Source organism: Cyanistes caeruleus, chromosome 17, assembly GCF_971803275.1.
Source record: "Cyanistes caeruleus chromosome 17, bCyaCae1.hap1.1, whole genome shotgun sequence".
NCBI classification, from domain to species: Eukaryota; Metazoa; Chordata; class Aves; order Passeriformes; family Paridae; genus Cyanistes; species Cyanistes caeruleus.
In genome coordinates this window covers 6,548,128-6,569,176 of record NC_141717.1, presented here as the reverse complement: position 1 = coordinate 6,569,176, position 21,049 = coordinate 6,548,128, and the positions used below count along the sequence as shown (strand labels likewise).

At 41.8% G+C, this 21,049-nt stretch overlaps 1 protein-coding gene and 2 long non-coding RNA genes across 3 annotated transcripts in view; all 3 read right to left on the bottom strand.

Moving 5' to 3' along the window:
* Nucleotides 1-445: 445 nt before the first annotated feature.
* Nucleotides 446-5,949, bottom strand: NUBP1 (NUBP iron-sulfur cluster assembly factor 1, cytosolic). The gene is made up of 11 exons (XM_086853642.1): nucleotides 5,873-5,949; nucleotides 5,692-5,793; nucleotides 5,342-5,478; nucleotides 5,080-5,148; nucleotides 4,524-4,556; nucleotides 3,647-3,737; nucleotides 3,327-3,481; nucleotides 2,173-2,283; nucleotides 1,948-2,050; nucleotides 1,174-1,257; nucleotides 446-613 (listed from the first exon to the last, which is right to left on the bottom strand). Exons 1-11 carry the CDS (start codon nucleotides 5,898-5,900, stop codon nucleotides 561-563), a joined length of 966 nt encoding a protein of 321 aa, XP_086709768.1. The 5' UTR covers nucleotides 5,901-5,949; the 3' UTR covers nucleotides 446-560.
* Nucleotides 5,950-9,330: 3,381 nt separating this feature from the next.
* On the bottom strand, nucleotides 9,331-12,728 carry LOC147650034 (uncharacterized). Its single transcript, XR_015277173.1, has 3 exons — nucleotides 12,645-12,728; nucleotides 9,735-9,798; nucleotides 9,331-9,416 (listed from the first exon to the last, which is right to left on the bottom strand). It is a non-coding gene; the product is annotated as an uncharacterized LOC147650034 (long non-coding RNA).
* A 251-nt stretch (nucleotides 12,729-12,979) lies between these two features.
* The window catches only part of LOC111935933 (uncharacterized), a 46,039-nt gene continuing 37,969 nt past the window's right edge, over nucleotides 12,980-21,049 (bottom strand). Inside the window, exon 3 of the long non-coding RNA XR_002867929.2 lies at nucleotides 12,980-14,837. This is a non-coding gene — a long non-coding RNA (uncharacterized LOC111935933). The remainder of the gene's footprint in view (nucleotides 14,838-21,049) is intronic.

Sequence of the window (21,049 nt, the reverse complement as noted above, 5' to 3'; positions counted from 1 at the left end):
CTTGTGGGAAGCTGGCAATTATGTATAGTTAAGAAATTAATCTTATTTTGATACCTGTAAAAAAATAAATAAAGCAGTGCACTTCTACTGTAATACTACCCTGGCTTTCAATCTACACACAGATCTTTTCCACTAAAAAAGGACACACTTAACTGTTACTATTCCAGGAGAGAGAAGAGGCATTACAGCTCACCCTTGTGCAGCAGGCAGGACAAAGACTGCTGTACATGCCCCAGTGTCAACTCAGCATATTTTAAATTCAACCCCCTAAATAAAATGTGTGTTTTATTCCCACCACTTCAACTGTTGCCTTCACAGTCAGGTTATTGGTACCATGACACTGGAAGGAGAATGCACTTGATAATCCAGAAGCAGATTCACAGCCTTCTAGTGAGGGAAGAACCCCAAGAATCTTGAACTTTTGGAAAAAAACCAGGCAAGAGCCTTTATATTAAGAATTTATTTGCAATATACAAAAAGAATACATTCCTTTAATAAATCAAGGCATAAGTTACTTTTCTATAATTAAACATGAACTACATTTTTGTTCCATTTACAGATTACATTATCTTTTCTTCTTGCAAATGGTGTTGTTCACAGTATTCCTGAATTCCTGCAAAGATGGAGAGAAAGTAATATAAGTACTATTTGAGTTGTACATCAGGGAGTTTGTTGTTGCTGCATCTGTCCCCATAGGATACAAATATCTGAAGCTGGGCCTTCCTTACACTGAAAGTGGCTTTAGGATGATTTTTAAACAGCACAGCACAAGCTGTTCAGGGAGTTTTTGCAAGGGGTTTTTGTGTAATTACAGTAGGAAAGTGGAGGCATTGGTCAGTCAGCTGCCTCCCACCCCTCCACACACCTGCTGGAGAGCCTCAGAAGGTTTCTCTGAGCACAAGGTCACCCCATCTCTGAAAATGGTCTGACTTCTCTGAAGTCAAGCACTGGTACCAGGTATCAAATACATTTCTGTTATTGCTTTACCAGCCAGTCAGAAGTGATGCCCAGAAGCAAACATGGTCTTTGCACCTGTTACTTTCAGAATTGCTGTGCACCTCTCTTGATTTTATTATTTGTGGCACAGTAACACAAGCCTGTTTAACCCTTTTGCATACTGCAGCAGTGCTCGGAACCGAGGGGACTCATTTGCACAGTGATTCTCAGACTCACTTTGAATGATATTCCTGTAAGATAACGTAGCTGGAGACTCAGGTGCTTCAGCCAAGAAAGACTGGCCTCTGTCACAACTTTTTCCTTGAAGAGGAAAAATACAGAAACAAAGCAACAGAAAAAGATGAGCTTTTCTTTTCTTTAGCCTTTACCCTGTTCCAGTTACACCTTTTCAAACAGCCACCTGCATCTATTCCTTTTAGGAAGCCCTGAAGTCAGTAACAGGACTAGAAATACAGTGTACAGTTTGACAGAGGAATAGTACTAGCAGGAACTTCCATTTGGGAGTACTAAGCTGTTCCTTGATGTCATTAATTCAGGTATTAATTGGTAACAGCTAGTGGGCAAAGACCCATGCCTCCTCATGACCCACAGGAGAATTTTGGCAGTGCCAGTAACAGGTTAAAACACTGGTTTTAGTGCTTAACATCTTCAAAATACTCTTCTTTGAAGTGGTTATTATTTCATTCAGTCTGCATTTCCAGGTGACTATACTGAAGAGAAAGACATGTTGTATTTCAAATATGATTACAGAGCTGAAAAGATGCAGCATGTAATCTTACTTGATTATGGAAGAGTTGAAGAAATTACCCCAGCACTACCCTCATTCCACACCAAGCTATGTCACAGTTCCAGTGACTACTTTTGATTTAAAAAACCCCATTCTATCTAAAAGTGCTAAGAGACATCAGTGCTCACATCAGGGTTTTCCAGCAGTAACATCAGTATAGGAGGAACAACTTGCTTTAAGTGCAGTGCAATAAGTGTCTTTACCTATCTGTGGGTCGAGAGGCACTTTACCCAGCAAGGAGACATTCAAGTTCTGGCACATCTTCTCTGCACCACCCGTAGTTGGGGGAAAGATCTGAGATTCATTCTGGGACAACATCAAAATCAGAGTTAAAATACTGTAATTCTAAGAATAAGGCATTTTTGGAGCAATGTTTGATATCCAAGCAATGCCAAGGAAAGAACACTGTAATACACAGCCAGCCTTACCTTACACTTAGGACACACAAAGCCACTCATGTTCTCCACAACACCTATGATGGGCAGCTTCACTTTGCGGCAGAAGTTGATCTCCTTCCGAACATCCTGAAGTGACACTTCCTATAAATATTAGCAAACACTGGTATTTCAACTGTAATGTTACATGCTGAATCCATTCAGTTACCTCCTTAGAGCTATTTTATAATGAATTATTACTGCTGTCCTAATATTTTTAGGAACGCAAATCTGTGCAATGAGCTCTATCAACAGAGCAGGTACAACACTTCAAGCCTACTGGATGTGATTGTTTTGAAATCTGACTCTGATCATGATTTACCCATATTCATGTTTTATCTCTTATGTTCATCTCATATCTTCTTTAAATGCAACTTTTTCACATTTTCATTTTACAGAAAGACCCTTGGTATTCTCCACAGAGTGAGGACAAGAACCACTAGGCTTACACTAATACCTATTTTCAAATTAAATTTAAAATATTCTCTCCTCAGTGCTTTCATATATATGACTGACCTCATTCATTCTCCTGTTCCCTTCCTACTTCACCACCTCTCTGGTATTGTCCTCAACACTTTTCTTCCTTTTTGTGTTATCCTTTCAGCCGTTGTAGCAATACTTCATGTCATGTGCTAGTTTGATCTCCTGTTCTGTTCCAAACCAAACATGAATTCCTTTGTTTGAACTGGGTGTGTTTTTAGTTTTAGCTTTCCAGGGGCCGATTTCTCTTTTAAAAATGCACCTGGAGATGACAGGCTGCTTCACACATGTCAAAGAGTGCACAGCTCATTAATTAAAAACAAAGCTTCTTATGAGCATCCTTCTGAACACCACTGGTGAATAAATTACAGATCCACAATGATGTGAACTCTGATTCTGAAGGAAGAAGTGAAACACATTTCCTTTCACCACACAGGTCACAACAGCTTTTGATTGTGAACTGCTGTGGTTTAGTGACCCATGTAGATCCCCATCCAGCTCCACTGAGACATCCACCTAACCCACAGACCAGCCAGCTGCAGGGGCAACACTTCAAAGTCATTTCCCTGAGATTCTGTACCCTTAGATTTCTGTGAAATCAATAGCTTGTAACCCAAGGACTGCCTTTAACTGCCATGATGTTTCCCTGGTGGAATTTTGGCTCATACCTGGGGGGTGGTGACAATGACAGCACCGTCGATGTGAGTGGCACTGAGGTACTGCACTATGGACAAGTGCTCATCTGATGTTCCTGGGGGCGTGTCCACGATCAGGTAATCCACTTCACCCCAGTCCACATCACGCAGAAACTGCTTGATCAGCCCTAGAGGAAAGGGTAAGAATGTGGAAGAGAAAAAGGTATCTTCCTGTATTTCAAATTTCACGTCTTAGCTAACTACCTTATCTACATTACTAAACAAGTTCATGATATTTCCGCACTTGAAACCTTTAGGTATGTAAATTACTGTTAGAAACACACAAAACATACCATTCTTTTTTGGTCCTCTCCAGATGACAGCATCATCAGGACTACTAAGCAAGAACCCCACTGACATGACACCTAAGTTTTCTTCAACATACTGAAAGAGAAGCAGAGAAACATAACAGTGAAGAAAGAGTAGAAAAAACAACTCTGAACCCCTATTTTACAGAAAAAGCAGATGAGGGGGAAGACATTAATGAAATGAAGGCAAAGAACTTTTATCACAGGGCATTAAAAACTGCAGCTTGTGCAACACTCACCAAAAACACTGAGACTGAAAAAATGAAATTGTTACAGCAGTTTATGGAATTGCTAGAGACAATATAAGGATAAAAGCAGCTTTCCCTCTCCGCACCAGCTGCCTTTCTAACAGTATGCACACTACAGGGGATCTTTAGACAACCAACACTACTGCAAAACCTTCTCTGCATATTGTAAAGATTAGTAAGGTTTTTCTTGGGTGCAAGATACTTCTTGGCTGTCACAGAAAAGATGACACACTACAGCTGCATGATACCCCAAAATAACAAACCTGAGTAACTCACATTTATTACTCATACTGCAAAGTCAGTAAACACAAGAAAACAAAACAATTCTAGAAATACAGTATTACTAAGAAATTTAACATTCTGATCTACATAGTCTATATCCCGATTCTATATGATATGCATCTTGATTTTATAGATCTATTCTATAAAATCTGGATATAGACTCTGTAGATTCTATGTCCTATATCTGTAGATTCTATAGAATCTGTATATTTAAGTTATTAGAAAAAGAGTTAACAAGAGTACCCCCTGCTCCTCCCTCACTCATTTGTCACTGCAGAAGATCCAACCCAAAGACACCCAATGAACTTTCTGAAACAGCTGCACCAACTCACCACTGGAGACCATCCAGATCCACTCTGATGAACCTGAAAATTGAAGTGATACGTGAAAGTTGCAATCACAATTAACACAGATGTTACATAAAACATGAACATAAATCAAACCTGGGCAAAGAGCTCTCCTGCCTGCAGGAACAATCCTGCTTTAGTGGGGCAGCTGAGGTAAAAACGCAGGAGCACCAGATCTCCATTAATAAGTGAAAAATAACTCTTCAACCCTTTTGCAAGTTTATTCATTATGTATTTGTAAGAAATATTCAAGGGCTGATAAAGTGCATCATACTAATACTACTCAAGTTTTAAGTTGTCAGCTTACGTGGTTGATATGCAATGAAAGCTGGTTTGCAGAACTGCTCATCCTGAAAGCAGATGACTCTTGCAAAATATATTGTGCTGAACTTCTCCATCTCACATCATTTCCCTACGCAGTGCCCCGCATTTCCCATTAGGCACTCCTTTTAGAAGCTCTACATCCAAAAAGTCTGAATTTGCTAATGAAAAGCTGAGAAAAAAAAAATCCCTTAAACAAGGTGTTTGAGTATTCACTTACCTGTTCTCCTTCTAGACCCATCATTTTAGGAATCGATGGCCCACAGATATCTATGTCCAGCAGGGCAACCTGGAAAACAAACCAGCCAACCTGCCCCACTGGAAATAAGGTAGCACAGGGCTGTCTCTAAAGGTGATGTCACGCAATGAAATCACTCCAACAGGGCTCATCCAGGAAAGTCAAGCTTTAACGAGTAGGGCACACGATAGGTACCTGCCCGCAGTGCTCGGCCCTGCCCCTCCTGTCCCCGCTCTGTGCCCACCTGCTTGGTCTCGTCCGCCGCCAGCCCGTGCGCCAGGAGGGCGCTGAAGGTGCTCTTGCCCACGCCGCCCTTGCCGGACAGCACCAGCACCGTGTGCCGCACCGCCCGCAGCCGCGCCCGCAGCTCCGCCGCCTCCGCTGCGGAGACACCACGCTGTCAGTGCACCCACACCGCCCCCCGAGCCGGCACTGCACCGTCAGTGCACCCACACCACCCCCCGAACCGGCACTGCACCGTCAGTGCACCCACACCGCCCCCCGAACCGGCACTGCACCGTCAGTGCACCCACACCGCCCCCTGAGCCGGCACCGCGCCCCCCGAGCCGCCCCCCTCACGGCCGCTGCACTCACCCGGGTCCGGCCCGGCCGCGCCGGCCGCGCACAGGCCCTGGTTGGGGCATCCCTGGCAAGCGGCCGCCCTGCCCGCCTGGGCGCTGCCGGTCCCGGGGCACTCTGCAAGGGACAGCGAGAGCTGGGCGGCGAGTGCCGCGGGCGGGGGGCCCGTCCCGCCCCGTCCGGCCCCGCCGCTCACCCTCCGGTGCGCCCGGCGCCTCCGCCATAGCACTGCGTCACTTCCGCCGCCGCCGCCGGGGGCGGGGCCTCGGGCCCGCGGTGCCCAGCTGCTGCCGCCAGGGGGCGCTGCTGCCGCCAGGGGGCGCTGCCGCCGAGGGCTCGGATGACCGGGTGGCCCCGGGAGGAGGGAGCCGGTGACACCCCCGGAGCCCGGTGACACTACGAGAACCCTGCTGACACCGACGAGGGACCCAGTGACGGCCCCGGGGCCCCGGTGACAGCAGCGAGAGTCCCCGCGACACCTCCGGGAGCTCTGTCGCCCCGGGGCCCGGCCGGTCCGTGAGCTGCGGCAGATCCAGCTGTGCCAGCGGCGTGATTTTAAAACCAACATGGAATTTCTATAATTGCTTTAGGCAGACGCGACTGACAAGGACGGGCACGGAACCGTTCCGGTAGCGCAGGCCGGGTGTGCGGGCGCTGGAAGGAGATGAGCCCCAGCGCTGAGCCAGCTCCCGGCACGGCGCTGCCCCGCTGCCAAGGAAAGCATTACAGAGTAATAATAAACGCTTCACTGTTGTGCTTCACGAGTTTCATACCCGGATTATGTATCGTTCCAGTAAAATCGCGCTGTTGCGGTATTTCATGGCAATGCTGAGTATATTAATTCTCTGTCTTGCTGATAGACAATTTCCATTAATTTAATCGGTACATTTCTTTGGAAGATTATATGCCTTAACTTGGCCAATCAACTTCTGAGCAATTAGATAGTTGCTGTGCTTGGTACATCAAAAATAATAGAATAATTTTCTAAACCGAGGAAGTGTGCACCAGCTGGTGATGCGATCTGGACCCCAATTCCTTATTCCAGTCACTGCTCCCTCCCTCTCTCTCCCATACCTGCCTGAGCATAGCCTTGTCCGCTCTTCCTCTCCTAACATTACAGCCTAGATGCTGTAAAAAGGATATTTTGCAGATCCAAGCACAGCTGGGAGTCTCAAATACTCCCATTTCTGACCAATTAGTTGAAAAACTTGCTTGTTTTAACATACAAATGTGTAAGTTATTATTTGAGATGTTGTCACCTTGGAAATAGGAAAGAGTATCTGCTAATATTTGGAAATGTACCAACACATCTTGGCGTTAAATCTGTCTTTTTGAGAGAATTACACTGCAAAGTTATCTTTTTTTGGGACACAGCACTTCAACAACTGCAAGTTTTTAGAAAGAACACTCTAGGAATTAAAAAAAAAAAGGCAAACACAAAACCAGTAGCTGTCCAGCTACCAAAACAACAAAACAAAACAAAACCCCAAAACAAAGCAAAAAAACCCCAAAACCCTACCAAACCAAAAACAAACTAGGAAAATTCTGAAAATATGTTTAATGAAGGCCTCTGGGGAGCTTTCAAGCATATTTACCTCAGGTAAAAGCTCAAGACCACTGGATATTTGTACAGCTCCTGCACTTACTGCTCTGTAATTACCTTCCATGGGAAGTTAATGAATAAAATGCTGTTTGGAAGTGGAGTCAAATGTTTAAGCAAATTCAGATGTCTGTGGTAGGAGCAACTGGCCAGTAAGACATATCTGAGAAGTTTATACTGTATCTTGCCCTTGAAAAAAGTGGCTTGGTGTGAGACCACAGCCCAGGACAGCACTGTAGGTCTGTGCTTCCTGTCCAACATATGGATTAGATTCAGTAATGTCAGCAAGACTTTCCACATTTTAAACTGAGGTACGTGTCCAAATATTTTTCTTTTGGGTCCAACAGATCATTCCCAGTTCCCAAAGTTATATAGAATGTTCCCCACAAAAGGCACCAAAAAGGAAAAGTGAATTCCTTCCTCAGCACCCCTCTTCCTTGGAGCCAGTGAGGGCTCCTCATGCAGGGCTCTCTGGGTGAACAACAGGCTTCAGAGGGTTTTAGGGTGGCATTTCTGGTCACCTTTGATCCAGTTATATCTCCATGTTAGTCAGATTGATAGTAATAACAATTGACAAGTCCATATGGCAATATTTACCAAAAATGTCAAGAAGTCTGCTGTCTTCCTGATGCTTTGGAAAGCAAGGCTTTGTCTTTCTTTATCCTTATTACTCTGATTCTAGCCCAAGGCCTGCCAGGTCTTCCCTGCTTTTGGAAGAGCCAAAGGAGATGAAGTTACACCAAAAATTCCTTGAGAGTAAGAAAGCAGAGATGGAGCAAGGTATTTCCCTCAGTGTGATCAAGGTGACCAGAAATGCTTAAACATATTTTGCAGATATGTATAATTTGAATTATGCTAAGTGAATCTATCCCCCAAAACAGAAGAGATGGGAAACCTAACTCTTGTCTGCTCTTTTCTTTCTCACTTAGAGCAGTGCTGGCATGAAGGTTCCCCCATATCATCTCTTTTTTGCATTGAGGCTTTCCCTCATGCCACACAACTACCGAGTGTTTTTCACCCTTATGGTTGTCTGTCATTAAAATGACAAGCATGAAATAGTGACATTATAATAGTGGCATGAAATAGACAACATTAATAGTGTTAAATACTATTCTTCAGTGAACTCACACAGGCCAGTGGAGATGGATGATAAAGCTCCCACTATCCAAAATTCCAGCACTGAGCATTCTTGAACCACTGGAAATGCCAGCAAACTCTAACACAAAGCATTATAGGAAGCTAATGAAAACAATTCATTATTTAGCACAACAGAATTAAATGTGGTTTAGATTAAGGTAAATCTTTCCCCTTCTCAGCATCTAAAGAGATGCACAGATGACCAAGAGCAGGATCTTTCTGACAAAACTCAGGCCCATTTTATTAATGAGAAGTGCTTTAATCTGAGGAACACATTGGACAGCATCAATGGAGTGGAAAAACCATCTGAGACTGAGTATGAGTGGCTGCTGTAGCCTCCCTTTGCGTCCTCCCTGCTGAGCAGGAGCCTGCCTGAGCACAGGCCCTCCCCTTCCATCTGAGAGTGATGTAGGAAGAAGTGGCTTCTCTGTGCCAGGGCCCTGCTTTGCTTTGGTGTGAGAGCCTCCCCTGTCAGCTATTCCTGCCTGCTCCCTGTGGCCGCTGGGGAGGGCAGCAGTGGCACCTGAGCAGGGCTGTGCACTGAGCCGCTTTCTCAGAGACAGCTGTGCTGCCCTGACTCCTCCCCTTCGCTTTTGACTTACACTGTTCTGAGCCTTTCGGGTTACAAACCCACATCAAATCAAATCAAATCAAAATCCAGCTGAGGTGCAGGTAAGGGCAGTGCAGCAAGCAGCACACCAATGTCTACCAGACTTCATGTACTGTCTGTAAAATGCTTGGGTTATTAGGACCTTAGGGCATTTGGCACAGCCTTGGTGTTACAGACTGACAGAAAATTACTGAACTAAAATGCCCCAACTATATGCAGTTTTAAACCTGATGATTAGCATTGGGCTCATCAATGCACGAGCAGGAGCAGCAGCAGAGCAGTTTGCAATAGAGGGCAGTGTCTCTGTGCTAATGCCTTGTCAGCTCCCTTATCGCTAACACAGCAGGACTCCAATGGTGAATATGTACTTCACAATCTCAAATGATAACGACTCTGTCTTGTTGGAAGGAGAAAAAAAAATAATCGGTATTATTTGTTTACTTATGTTCTGTTTTTCATGAAAAGATCACCTCATTCACTACTGAAACGAGGGCATATCCGAAGGAAACTTGGCAAGCGTTCTGCTGACTCTAGTACAACTACCTACTTCTAGAATTAGCAATGAATAAAATTATTCTTGTCAGCTCTAGTAAAAAGCAGATTCATGTGGATAAATTTTGCAGACCTTTTCCTTTCTCATCACCCATTATCCAAAAAACTGACATTTTTCATTAAAGTTTTTCTGAAACCATTTTGCTGTCTGAGACATACCTGTAGCACTCAGGAGAGAGCAAGTGCTTTCTGCTTCAACAGACCCAGATTGATAAATTACAGTCTGAAAAAGCAATGTTAAAGAACAGATTAAGTACTAAGTATTTCAGATAGTTAAGATGGAAACCTACTTAGAAATTTAATTTCTAAGAATTAGAAATTCTTATTTCTAATGAAAATTAACATAGTAATGATTTGCTATCTGGGAAGCAGAACAGCCTGTTATTTTGAGGAGGTCTGGAATGCATTTTGGAATGAAAAATACTTTTCTGATTTGTGAAACAGTAAGAAATTATATTTTTTGATTTTTTTCCCAGAAAAAAAAAATCCAACCAAAACCCAAATCTAAAACAACACACAGGCACCCTCCTGCCTTATTTAGAAACAAATGGTTATTTGTTTCTAAAATCAATTTCCTGAAAAAGGAGCTAAACAAAAGCTACATAAAAGAGTAAACAGTGTGAATATGGTGCTGATCTGAAAATGATGCCACGTTGAAATGCCACATTTTCTTCTGTTTATATCCCTTGCACATAAAAGTCTATGATTAATTTATCTTACTTGATTCTGGGCTTAATCTTGGTCATAACAATGTGAGGTTCATCCAGAGTTTGGATAGTGGAGCCCTGGAATCTGAGGTGCTGGAGGCAGAAGCCAAGTGAGGTGTTTGGTAAGGGTTAAGTCACAAACCCAAGAAGGAATTACAGCTCCTCTGCATTTCATCATCACTGGGTTCAGAACATGTGGTCATTTTGGGATGCAAACATTCTGAGGAGTTTAATCACAGCCTGGGACTCTGCTCAGACTCAGAGCTGCTCTTGGAGCACATCCTTAGACTGGTGAACAGAAAACAGTGTGTGCACAAGGCAGTGTAGAAAAGGGTGATGGTACATTGCCATCAACGTGTCCCAGGAAACACTCAGTTTATGCCAAAAGATGTGGTAAATGTATTTTAGATTTGGTGTATAAATACACAAATCTTTAGGAAAAGAAGGAAAACCTTTAATCGTGGTGCCAGCCCTCATTGATATGTTTGAATCTGCTTTCCACAAAGTTAATATTATCATAAATAGTTACCTTGGCTTCAGTCTCCTGGAAATACCAATAGGCCATGATGTTTATGGACATGAGCTCTGGGAATCAGTCAGAGCAGGCAGCAAGTGACATGTTTACCTAGTCTAGTATTGGTACCATGTCTAAACAGAGGATTACCCCTCCCAGCTCCAACACCTGTCTTGTGCTGAGGGGTGTTCCCATGCCCAGCACCACCCTTCCTGCAGGCCTTGCTATTCCAAGGCTGGGAGCACAGGAATCAGACAGATGCTGGAAAAACATGTACATATTAAATAAAATCATGAAAAAATAACAACCCACTCCAATAAACAAGTCATCGGGATTCTGAGTATTTCTACTCAGCTCACTGAGAATGCTTTTAGAAACAGCTTTATTGTGTTGGGGATTTTTTATACCTGGGGTGTGAAAAGGCAATTTATTATATCAATATAGGAGTGAATTTGATTCTCCCTTTCATTTTGCCTATGTTTTTACTCTCTACTAGATGAGCCTGCAAGATTTTGTTTTAGTAGCTTACTCCTCAGAATGTGTCTATGACATGACAGTAAAACTGGTCAGGTTAAAATTAATTTCAGATTCCAGATCTGAATTATGCTTGAAATCTAAATATTGTGAGTTATCTACTACATCTAGATAGATCTACAATCTATCTAAAGTTATACTACTTTGAAATAATGTGACATATATCCTAAAATTAATTGTGAGATCAGTCATGAATACACTATTTATTCTGTCAAGTATAATATCAACAAATGTTAAATGGTACAAAATAATTTAGGCAAAATATGGAAACATGGGTGGAAAATATTTAGCAAAACTGACTGAGAAGTAAAATATTAAAGGAATTTAAAAATGAGAAGGCACAAGTATGCTCCTCCTAGCACACTACCTGGCTGCTGGTTTTTGCATTCAGATAATAAACAGTAAGCTGACCTCAGAACCAACAAAGAAACACAGCCAGGCTGCAGCACTTTAGAAATGCTTATGTTGTGCATAAGCCTATCCTGAGTACATGAAGGAACTTGAGTGACTGCTCTCAGCCTAGCGATCCAGCCATCAAAAATCACAGCCTGGTGGAACGAGAGAGCAGCAGGAGCAGTTTTCTCCATGCTCCCAAGAATGCTGCAGCACAAAACTTTCCTCGTGTCCTGGAAGGGAAAGTTTCCAGCGAGGCAGCTGCTGGGCCAGTGCCTCCCCATGCTCTCGTAGGAACACGCTGCTCAGCAGTTGTTGTGTTTGCTTCCTGCCCTTGGAGGTCATCCAGGAATGACGTGGGTTGGTGCAAAGCTGTCTGGTGATCCTCCCCACCAATCCGTTCCTGTACAGCAGATTATCTAAACCACTTCAGCCAATGTGTGGTTAGAGTGAGTAATCGAAAACTGTTTGAACAAAGCTTCTGTGATGCATTGGAGGTGGTTCCCCTGAGGCCATTTTTCTTTGTATGTCTTAAATGTCAGTGCTTTATAAAAAAAATAAAAATAAAATTCAATAACACACAATGAACCTAACCCACACCCACTCACATGCACCAGGCAAGGCTTAAAGATGGGTGCATCTTTACAGGTTTCAATTTTGAGTTCACAGCCAGGCTTAAACAATATTTTTTTAGTGAATAAATGAATGAGGAGTTTGCTCTGTAGCACTAACCAGTTTCCTTGGTTGTGTATAATGTGCTTGCAGACATTTTCTTGCAGAAAGCATGAATTTTATCCTCTTAACTTCATTAGAAATAATTCAGTGTGAGAGAGTCTGTAACCTAACCCTGTTCCCCAAATCAGTGAAATTCATAGACTCATGATCACAGTATCATCATGCTTGACTGCATTACACACTTACCATAACACAAGCACGTGTGACCTGCGGCATCGCTCTAGGAGGTGGTTTCAGTGTCCTGGTTCATTGCTAACCAAGTGCTCTGGACTGCTTTAATTGCACTGTTTCATTGTTAGATTTGCTTCATGAAGATGAATCATCATTTCCAGCTATTGCCCAAGAGACACAGTGTTACTACCAATACAGACCGAAGGCTGAACCACAAAGGTCCTACCCAGAATCTGAAACACGAGAAGTCTTCTGCTCCTCTAGAAGCAGAAAACAGATAACCCATTCAATACTTTCTGAAACTGAGACACGATTGTGCCCAGTTCTTACTTGGCTGAGAAACATGCTGCTTTATTTTATTGCTTTTACTTTGAATTATGCTTTTTTATTGAAAAGAAACAAATGTGTTTACAATGTGCTCCCAGTTTTAAGTAGCATCCTTGCAGATCTCCCCAACAGATCCACACCAGAGCAGGCTTTGGCTCCTTTGCAGACATCAAGGCATAGCATGGGAAACACGGCTGTGCTGACAGGAGGTGTAACATAAACACAGGAAAGGAGGACTTCTGAAAACACTGGAGATTCTTTGCCTCACAGCCTCGCTGCATCCCCACAGGCTGCTGGCTTTGGTTGGCAATGAAGGGGGACAGCAGGAGCAATGGGTAGGACTGACAGGCTTGTCAACCTCTCCCTGATACACATCTATTCACCAGTGCTGTCTGGGAGCTGGACCTCACCTGTGCAATGGACAGGTGAACACACAATATAAAATAATCAAGTCCTGACAACAGCATAGGTTACTCATACTCTGCTTCTGAGCAACAGAAGACCCAAATCCTTGGTGTTCTCAGGGAAAAGGAAATGTGTAGGCTTGGTATATAATCAGTATTTAATGTCATTAAGTCTTTTTCTGTAACTAGTAAAATTGTAGAAAATATATAAAACTATGTTTCCAACAATGCTCTTTTATCATAAGCAGTTCCCCTGCAAAGCAAGTAGCTACCAGACAGCACTAAATTACCAACATAAACATTTCCTCTAAATCACAGCTAGCTTACTGTGATTATCTGATTAAGAAGGAACCATTGCGGAATTAAATTATAAGGAGAAATTTACTGTCATTATCTTCATTTTTTTTCCATTCTATGTTCTCTCCATACCAAACCAGATTTATTTCCCTGCAGTCTATAATCAGTAAAGGCTTCTTTTTGGGTGAAGGCACTCTCAAGCATCTCTGTGAGAACTTACTCTGGACACAAGGGGCTCAGGACAATGTGGAAATGTGGCTTCAAATGTTCAGTCATTCACAGACTGCCGCTCCAGGGTGCAAGGTGATTCATCTACTGCAAAACTGCTTTGCTGGAAGGGCTGAGTGGGTTTGGACAATGCTAGTCAGGAGATCTTTCCCACTGCTTCTTCATACAGTGTCAACAAGCCCGTAAGGATTTCGACTGGCATGCAGGCTCCTGGCATTCTTAACTCTTTGGGTTTTGTCTATAAATAATCTTTCAGCAGCAGGAACTAATTCAATTTTCAAACCACACACATCATTGGCAAATCTGGTACAACTTAGTGTGTAGACAAGATCTAAATAGCAGCATAATTTAAATCCCATTATGCCATTTTTAGTGGTTGTTGAAATTGCATTGATTTTAGTAGACTGGCTAAGAAATTACATTAGTTCAATTTGACCTCTTCCTCTCTAAAGCTACTTACAGGAAAAGCTTGCATGGGTTCACCACACTGGCTGTAATGCATCCTGATCAGTGAGGGTAACATAATAATCAATAGTCAGGGAAATATAAACATTTTTCCCCTCCTCTGGAGCATTCACTTAGCAGCAGCAGCTACATTTACTGTGGGAGCAGATAATTTGTCACTTCTAGTACCACCACAATTAATTAGGTTGGCAAGTTAGCCAGTATAATCATTTTATTAAAAAATCTCCAACAAATGGAACAAAACAAGATGGCCTTAAATATTAATACACAACTCCAATTTTATACTCACTCAGAGCTTTGTTTTCCATGTCCTCCCTGAAGATCTCTTCCACAAAACTGTCAGCAGCATTAGGATTGATATGAGTCTGGTCATCAGGATTTCATATTTCTAAAATGCCAATCGTGTTTTAGTTGGGATCAAAAATGTTACTTATCCCTTCTTCTTCCCACACTTGCCAGTCATGTTGTTGATGTTCTGATGTCCTGTCTAAAAAAAAGAAAACTTCATTGAAGTCACTGGAACATTAGAATATCTCTGAATTTTTCTCCAGGTGGAGTGAAAGGACATTAATATGACATACTTAAAACCCAGAAGTACCAGGGGTTTCTGAGTCAGTCTTACTCCTGCCAGCTCCAAGGCTATGCAAGAGTTTCATGAAATGTCCCCCAGATACTCAGAAGTATTTTAGGCTTAACATAGATGCAAGATTTCCTTCAGTCTAATACAATTTCTAATATTTTAACCCAAATGTTTATACAAGTACAGTATTTACTAGAAGTAGTTATATTGACAGATAATTAACATATCCTGTTCTTCCTGAAATGCATATGAATTTTACTCTACTACAGCTCCCTAATCCAGACCAGGTTCTGCTGGATGCTTTTGCTGATCCAGATCCTTGAATGCTATGTTCATCAGATCTCCAATTAGAAATTGTAATCCTGACAGGATATTTGAAATTTGGACACCTTTTTCCTATCAGAATTTGTGGTTGAGCCCACAGCTTAAAATGTATTTTCTTAGAGATAAAATTCTGAGAAAGTAAAAGCATTTGTTAGTTCACTTTCTACAGATTTTTTTCTTTTAAATAATTTATTTCTCTCATGGTTTAAAGGAAGAAGCATTCAGCCTTATAGCTCGGCTGCAACAGAGAAAGAAAAATGAACCACTTCTTTGTGATATGTAAATGTTATCTGTGTTGCTGTTTATTTTAAAGGAAGTGCTGATGTTGGCACTTGTTCCCTGTGTGTGCTGCCAGCTTTATAGTTGAAGGCATTAGAGAGAAAACAAATCAGTAAAGTTCAGTTTTTCTGTAGTTAAACAACTGTGACTGTCCCAGAGTTAGTTAAAAGTGGTTTCTGGAAAAATCAATCTTTCTTACAGTCCCTAGTGCATGGAGAAATTAACAGAAGCACAGTCCTGTCCATATGAAGAGTTTGCCAGCTCAGTGACTATGAAAGAGGATTTGCCACATCTCCACTGATAAACTGCTGGAAGCACTGTGGCCAATATCTGCTCTTGATTTCAGAGTTCCATATTCAGGGGGTTTTCTGACAAGTGATTCTGGTTACCACGTTGCTGTGCCAAATCTAGACTCTTCAGCACATCCTGCCTCACAAGTTTAAACTATCACAAACCACACTAACACTGGCTGGTACCATCCATACCAAATGTACTCTACAGCTGTTCAAACCAGCCATGATGTTCCTGCAGAGGCTGCACAAGTGAGAGGCTGCAAGTGAAGACATCAAGGAGATCCATCAAAGCAGAGTGGCTTAATCCACCCTTGAAGTCAGCACAAGTGAGAAACTCTCTCTTCTCACAGGTGTTCTGAAAGTTTGGCAAAGGTTTGGAACTCAGTCCAAGCCAGCTGTACAAACCCTGCCTGAAAGTGTGACTTGTCTGCTTTAAAAACAGAAATGTGGTGAGGGTCTGCTGAAGTTATGTGAGTAAACTGTCCCCTTTTCTCAGGCCACTGAAGCTGACATTTCAGTGACTATAATTAACATCATATAGGCTTTAAAGAGATGTCTGCAAGGAGGTGTCTGATACTCTGCAGCTGCTGATCCCCCCCAAATCAACACTGGAAGATGATTCCTGGGAAGGAAAACTTCATGGACAAGAAGTGTCAATGTGTGTAAAGTCTTCCCCAGCACCCCATGGCTCACCATGTTCAGCTACACTTGAACAGTAACCTTTGATACCTCAGCACATGCTATAAAATTGCAAAGGTTACAAGTTTTTCCTGATGGAGATAATTCATGACTCTGTTTTCTCAAATAATGAAATCCTATAAACTACTGAAAATTAGCATCAAGCTTCTTTCCTTTAAATAGCCCTGTATTCTCAGCTGTAGATGCTATTTATTCAAAAAGAATTAGTAGAATTATTTTAAGAGAATAAGGCCATGACAAAATACAGGAATGGATGTTCTTAAAGTGCCCTGAAATTGTCCTTCAGTTGGTTGGTCAAAACTGCTCAGATTTCTGGTTTCCAGTGGAGCTCTACCTTCTGAGGGGGACAGAATGGGCTCTGAGATGTGACTTTTCTGGATGGCAGCTGAAACACATTAACAGTGTGGCAATCATAGTAAAGGATTAGAGGAAGAGCTAGTTGGTAAAGCATCCTGGCTGTTTTGGACAAAATAGAATAATAAAGTTTTACTATTATTTGTATTTCTTCCTGGATTTACTCACTCATTTACAGAATAAGTGACACACTACAATTCTAGTAATTGAGCAGTTTCCTACTACCTCAGGGTCCACTCTACATGGCAGCTGTAGGAACACACGAAATGCATTTTGCAATGGACAGAAGCCAAATCCAAAACAATAATAGATTTGAAAGTCTCCTGAATAAACTGGCTCTGTTCCTTAGCCTTTGTTTTGTGTAGGTGGTGGCCTAATCAGACAACCAACACAAGTGCCCTTGCAGGGGCAGCTGGCCTGCACAGTGTGGACATGTCCTTGTGGCCAGCCCTGCTTGTCACAGCATCGCTGACATGCACATTCTTCCTTCAGCTAAAAAAGCAGTTTCTCCTGGCTGTTGGGTTAAACCATCCACACAGCAACAAGTTTCTAAAGATTTTAAATAATAGGAAAGCATTCTGGAACACAAAATTGGAAAGTGACATCCAGGCTTCCTTCTGGTACTCATTAAACTCATCTCTCACAGACCAGGCTGCATCTTTATTTTTCCCAGGATGATGCCACAGTCAGGTTGCACTATGGAGAGGGCAGGCTGCTCCATCCAGCAATGTAATGTTAAGTGGTGGCTTTCTGGAATGAAGTTTTCTGAATGTAGGCAAAGTTCCAGAAGTAACTGAGTTTTGTATTGCAATATTTGACTGCAGAGGGATTCAGGGGGTCCTGGTGATGTGTTGCTGGATACAGGAGGAACTCTGTTTCTGCAGACTTCACAGTGATCTGGTTTGAATCACCAGTCCTACCTTGCTGTTTCTTGCTCAGAAACACTTCACAACAAACTTCTATCACAGAACTCCCCTTGGGACGTGACTTTAGGGAGGAGTGAGGAATCTCACTGTTTTGTTTCCCAGCAGGGAAGATTGTTTCCACTGGTAACATTTTTCTCCCTCTCTATGCCTTTGTATGGAGGCAAGGGAGATTTTATCACTTGCTTCTGTTACTACCAAAGTGGAATAAAGTACTTTATTTGCATTTCATATACTATTTTTACAGTGTATGAAGAATAATATTTGTGTTGAGCTGTTAAATATTGACAGTAGTCCCACCCTATTTATCAAATACTGACAGCTGACCAAGCAAAGGAATAAAAATTATTTGGAAATCTGGATCTTCTTGAAGCCTTTAAATATATTTCTGGAAGTTGGAGGCTTTCCCAGTTCACACAGCTACTCTAATAGCTAGACATATTTTCTCCCTTCCTTATGCCAAGAACTCAATTAAGAAATATATAGCAGAAGGGAGGCACTTCTAAGGGACCTCACTTTTTTTTTCCATTCTTAACAGAAGGAAAAAGAAGGAAAAAAATATCCTTTTCTTAAAACAATCAACATAAGTGAAGAGCCAGCCTGAATTTGAAAATCTGGGGACTTAGGGATGGAGAGCATAGGGCTGAACAATAATTCTGAACATTACAAATTCCAGCTCCTTCCTCACTGTGCCTTTGTTCAGCAATGTTCTCCAAAAATCTTGACTCTGCTTTTGGGTGGGGACTTCACTTGGTACATTGTCAGTGCAAACAGCACTGAAGTGTTTGCTCACAGTGTGAATTCCTACTCAGAGTGGCTGGCCCTAAACCCAGGGAGCCACAACAGCTTGTGCTGTTCTTGAAGAGCATCACTAGGAGCACAGGAATTCCCTGAGATTCACTTACCAGCAGCAAGAACAAATCTTCACTGAGCCCTGCAAAAACAACACTCTACAAAATTCATCTTCTTCCCTAAATATAACTGAGCAGATGATATGAAGTGTATTATCCTAGTGAAAACAAACCTTCAGTGGAAAAGGTGCTCATCTTTTTTAAATGCTGCATGCACTTTTTAAAGTCCACACATGCAGCACATTTCAGTTTGTTGATAGCATACATCCTCTTTTAAAAAGTAAATGGCTTTCTTTAGGCTATCAAAAAGGGGGAGACTTTCATGGACTTTGTCTTTAAAGCTATACAAATCTCAAAAGACTACAAATAATTCACTATTTGCTCCTCAGAAGCTGAGATAGATGGATAATGCAGAAAAATCTTGTTCTGCCACTGATTTACTGAGTAAACAAATTTACACTCAGCCTTCAGAATGCAGTTAATCCCAGCTGTGATGGGAAAATGTCAGAGGAAACATTCTAACATTTCTAACAATCATAAAGATACTCACACAGATAAACCTGAGAATCTCTTATAAAACCCCCCAAGAAAATATAACAATTTTTCCATAGATATCTCTCCTTGTGAACTAGATAATTAATTATTGTACTCATATGGAGCAATAGACATCAAGAAGCCAGATCTACTACATTTTCATGTATAAACCCAGAAATTTAATGTGCAATTCCTTAATACTTGAAAGATAAGATCTGTTTTATAGCAAATAAAGTAATGCAGAAAAGACCAAACCTGTCCCTGCCTGTTTGAAACAATGAGATCATTTTAGTTCCAGACAAGCCATTTCCTAACATTATCTAAACTATAGCTCATAAAAGTTTATGGACTCAAATTCCAAATAGAGTAAGACAACAATGGCTCTCAATATCTTCATTAGTGATAACAACAGTTGGGTACAATAACATTACTGATTGCAGTGAAGGTAGTTTATTTTACCCACTCTGCTAGTAGAACTTTTTTGGAAAATTTAACAGCAAAGCAGCAGAATTTGTACAGGTGGTGTGCGTGTATCAATATATAAAGGGTGCTTGTATGGCAGGACTTTTCAAAGACCTTCCTTCTCCCATGTATCAGCTTGGAAGTTTTTAACCAGAATATATTGCTCATTCCCTAGTATAAAAACCCAAGTAATAGCTACTTGGAAAAATAATAATCTCTCAGAAGACCCATTTCTGATACTATATTGAGTCCAACCTTTCCAACCCATGTTCTTGGGCTTTTTAAATTTCAGTTTGAATCTAGATATAATCTGAACTCTTACACATCCTCAATCTATGACACTACCTTTGTAGTGTCTCAGAATACGAGCAAAGCTTATTTCTGTGCAGCAGAAACACACAAGAAGCCAAATGAGATCAACACTCTACATGGACATAATGTCACTATCATTCATCAGAACATGGTCTAATGATACTCTCCCTCCTAAAAATGGACAGTATCAGTGAGCCCCTGGAGCAGTTAATGACTGCAGGCAGGGTGAGCCCAGGGACAGGATGGTTAATACAGCACAGCCACTGACCAAAAAGGACTTTCTGGGATTTCCCCCCCACCCAGAACATCACAGCCATGAATTTAATGCATCGTGATCATGCATATCCTAACACAACAAAACTCCTGGCAGCTCCTGGAAACAATGGCAAAGTGCATCTATACTGCACTCAGCAGAGATGAGATTTCAAATCCCTGTACCCTTGAAAGGACACCTGTGTGCCTGATTGTTGAGTTTTTAACCATGAGCAGCTCTGGTAACTGCTTGTCACTGCACCCCAGGGTTTTGGCACATTTTTGTTCATCACTGCAAGGGAAAGTGTACAGGCAACCCATTGTGCAGAACAGGCTAAGGGGAACTGCAGCACAGGAAAGGTGGATGCAGCAGTGACAAGCACAAGCAAATCAGATGACTCTGGACCTGGATTCTGACACCACAGAAGAAGTTTACAAAGTACTGTGACATTTTCAGCTTAGTTCTGCAGCCCCAAATTCTTTTAAGAAGGAGATCCATCCCAAGTGGATTACAGGCTTCTTTATCAAACGAAGGGATTAAAGTAAAGGCACAACCAACTCTGACAATGAAAAACAATTAACCAATAGCAAATAATTCTCTTGTTAATGCAATGCTTTACTGTGAAATAAAGAATTTGTATTTATAGAGGATATGAAACAGAAAATCTTTTTTCTAATGCAAATTGCCTTGAAGTATTAAAGAATGGCAGAAATTTCAGTATCACTGCATTATGACCCCACATCATGTAAAAACATGCCTGCTCATGTCATAAAATAATTGCTGGCACTACCAGTTCAGATCTGTTCCCTGGCCTCAGGGCTGCTGAAAACCATGC